General features: G+C 46.4%; 2 protein-coding genes across 2 annotated transcripts, besides 3 other annotated features; both read right to left on the bottom strand.

Moving 5' to 3' along the window:
• Nucleotides 1–1627, bottom strand: Tc00.1047053511709.19 (phosphatidylinositol 3-kinase catalytic subunit, putative; the record flags this gene model as incomplete). Its single annotated transcript, XM_797827.1, has 1 exon — nt 1–1627. A coding segment is annotated over one exon (1627 nt), but the record flags the coding sequence as incomplete, so codon positions are not given.
• Nucleotides 1–3208: a sequence feature (heterozygous, Esmeraldo-like haplotype).
• Nucleotides 1410–1441: a microsatellite.
• Nucleotides 1564–1586: a microsatellite.
• Tc00.1047053511709.10 (hypothetical protein, conserved) lies at nt 1667–3208 on the bottom strand (the record flags this gene model as incomplete). Its single annotated transcript, XM_797826.1, has 1 exon — nt 1667–3208. A coding segment is annotated over one exon (1542 nt), but the record flags the coding sequence as incomplete, so codon positions are not given.

The raw sequence follows: 3208 nt of genomic DNA, 5'->3' as shown, positions 1-3208 counted from the left end.
GAGGCGTGTGGTAGAGCGAAGATCTATAGTCGCTAAGGCACAGCTCTGATGCTCCTTTCCAATGTGGATTAATAGAACGTAGGAGAGCTATTTCTGTCAAAGTTAGGCCCGCAAGGACAAATATCTCACACAAAAACGCATGCTTATTCAGCTTTTCCGCCTTGTCAAAGCATTCTTTACAGGCACGTCGAAGCTGACCCTCCTCCGGCACTCCAGGCTTGTTCAGCTTTGCTATAGACTTATCCAGCTGCCATGAGGTGCATCGTGCACAGATGCGCCTGCCACAGCATCGACAATGACTCGGTCGAACCGTATTGAGTGATAACGTTGACCATGATGCAAAGATCATGCCGCAGACAGGACACGTCTTTGCTGTATCCCCCGGCTCCCACACCGGACTATGAAACGGATATCGCTGAAAGCTGGGGGTAAATTCATCTCCAAAAGGTGTCTCATCACGCCACACAGAAGCCTCCGGGTCTACAGACTGTGTCAGGTCGCCTATCAGCTGCCCCCCGGGAAAAAAGTAATGGTCTTCCCTCAACTGCTTCAACCAATGATGAGCCACCTCATCGCAATTGGAGGGCCTCGGTTGACGTTGTTCATCCCGTGTGGCCGGAACTGGAGAAACACCACCATCCAGTGCAAACGCCCGCATGACAATCTTCCGAAATGTCTTGATTGCCATCTGCCCAGAACCTCCCAGCTCTTGTAACAAAAAAAGGCTTTTGGTGAATTTACCTCGCACCTCATTCTCAAAAATAAAACTAAATTCTTCACAAAGAAGTGGAAATGTCTCTTCCATCTCCAGTCGTGTCGCAAGCTCAAGCACATCCATAAAAAGCCTCCGATTTTCCGACATCTGACGTACGTGGGCACGCACAACAGCAATCCTGTCACTGGCTGATAGCTCTACAGGAGGTGCGGCAGAGGCTGACATCCCCATGCCAGCTGCCGCGTCGGCCATCCCATGGCTCCTCATCGTTGCGTTTTTTAATCCACTGTCGCATTCATCTGTGGCATAACTTGACCCCGTGTGTCGAGTGCCATGGAGAAGCGCGACAATTTTCTCTAGTTCCCGCATTGCCGTCGCTGAGCCAAATGAAAAGACCACGGGAGGTCTCATTGACAGCAGGCGACCAAGGTAAAGGCTCTCAGAAAAATCCAGCATACATCGTGTTCCATCCCCAAGAACAACATCGATGGCAAGCATGCCAAAGTCATAAGAGTCGTAAGTCATCAATTCCACACCCTTCGACAACGGTTGGTTGGTTTCATCCTCTACTGTTTTTGCCTGTTGCATCCCTGTTGCAGGCCGAAGGAAGTTTCCTTCCATCCTCTCCCGCACTCCGGATGGTGCAAAGTGATATCGCACACGCTGGCCCAGCCAGAGTATGAGGCTGACATAGAAAAAAGAAAAAAAGAAAAAAAAAAAGAAAAATGAAACTGGAAATAACACCGCAAGCAAAAAAAAAAAAAAGTCGTATGTATATTTGTAAAGTGCACACAACCGCAATATGAACTTCAAAGAAAAGACGCCTTGAATTGCTTTGGTTTGGTTTGAAAAAAAAAAAAAAAAAAAAGAACAAGCATACAGCCGCAAAATAAATGCATGCCCACATCCCATTTCTTCTCTTGAGAAAAAGATGTGAGTCCATGCCGCCAGTTATCGTCTCCATGACCAATAGAAATGGGAGTCCAAGCGCAGGTACAAATGCTTGCCAGTCAGCTTGCCGTAAAGCGCAAAACCCGACCAGGCAAAAAATGTGGCGCAGAGGAACACAAACGCCACATAAACAAAAGGAGGGTTAATGGAAGTGGAAAGGGCCAACAGCCTGCAAACTTCCGCATCTTTTCTACCAATCCCAACAGACCCATATATGCTAAGTATCACTGGCAGCAAAATAAGAGGCACGCATACAGCCCAAATGTGCCTCGTCAGCTCAAAAGTAATCAATATGACCAATCCGATAGTCTCTAGCACGGTCAGTGCCACTGCAATGCTAGTGAAAAAAATTGTTCCTCGCGAGCACGCATCAAGTTCAGTGAGTGACATCACAGAGCCAATAATATTACACTCCAGGTAAAAAATCGCTGTGATGATAAGAACGCGAGTGGTGATGTTGATAGGGAGCATAATTGCTTGTTTCACAGCCATCACGGCAAACCCAAAACTATTGCATGAGTACTGAAAAAAGACATTACACATGAAGAGACTCATGGACATCCCATACAATGTGTAGTTTACAGTCAAGAGGAGTTTATAGGCGGTAAGCTCTTTAGTCATTGGGTCATACAACGTGCTAAGATAATACTGAAGAAGCAATTGCGGTGTGGCAAATAAAAAAGTATTGATAATCAATAAATTTGAAAAACCATTGTACAAGTCATGTCGTATTACCAAGTATTTTGTCTTGTCTCGCCGCAGTTCATAACGTAATGTCACATACATGAGGGCAATCTCAAAAATTGGGATGCAAGGGACAACCTTCAAGGAGTTATCTGGATAATCCCAGAGGCGATCATCGTAGTCGCGGATTCTCCCTTCCTCGGAGATCATCACCACAACAATGCTCCCCACATATCCTGCAACATAGCAGAGAATTGTCCAGTACCCAAAAGAGGAATAGCTGCTGCCAAACCAAATGGAGGCAAGCCAGGCGACAGATACAAGATTCAATACAATTGCAGCCAACCCCAACCACGTAATGAGCATGCCCAAAAAAAAGCATAAATCTAATATACGCGCCAAAATCCAACTGGGTGGTAAAATATTTCGCAAGACGTGTGGATTCTCGTAAAGCAACTTTGCAAATTCAAAGCCACCCTGACGGCACTGCCGCGCTTGCTCCTTCGTAAGTGTTGCGCTAGGGACGCGGCACAACAACGTCAAGTACCCAATTCTGTCTGAATAAATACGACCCCGCTGCAATTCATCGGCCAGCAACACAGAATTGATCTCATCCTGAATGACCTCCTGCACATCACGATCATCGACATTTACTCTCCCTGAGCGCAACAACATTTCAATAAGTTCACGGTTGCCAGCCGCCGCGCGAAGGACATCACCGTTGATTTGAACTTCACCAAACTCAAGTGCTGCAAGGATGATGCGCTTGTATACATCATTTGGAGTACGCCTATACTGGAGAATAACCTCACACAGGTCAACAGCAATATCCTCAGATAAAAAAAGCGAATCACTCTG

Source organism: Trypanosoma cruzi, genomic scaffold, assembly GCF_000209065.1.
Source record: "Trypanosoma cruzi strain CL Brener 1047053517159 genomic scaffold, whole genome shotgun sequence".
Lineage (NCBI taxonomy): Eukaryota > Euglenozoa > Kinetoplastea > Trypanosomatida > Trypanosomatidae > Trypanosoma > Trypanosoma cruzi.
This window is presented reverse-complemented; position numbering and strand designations above follow the sequence as displayed.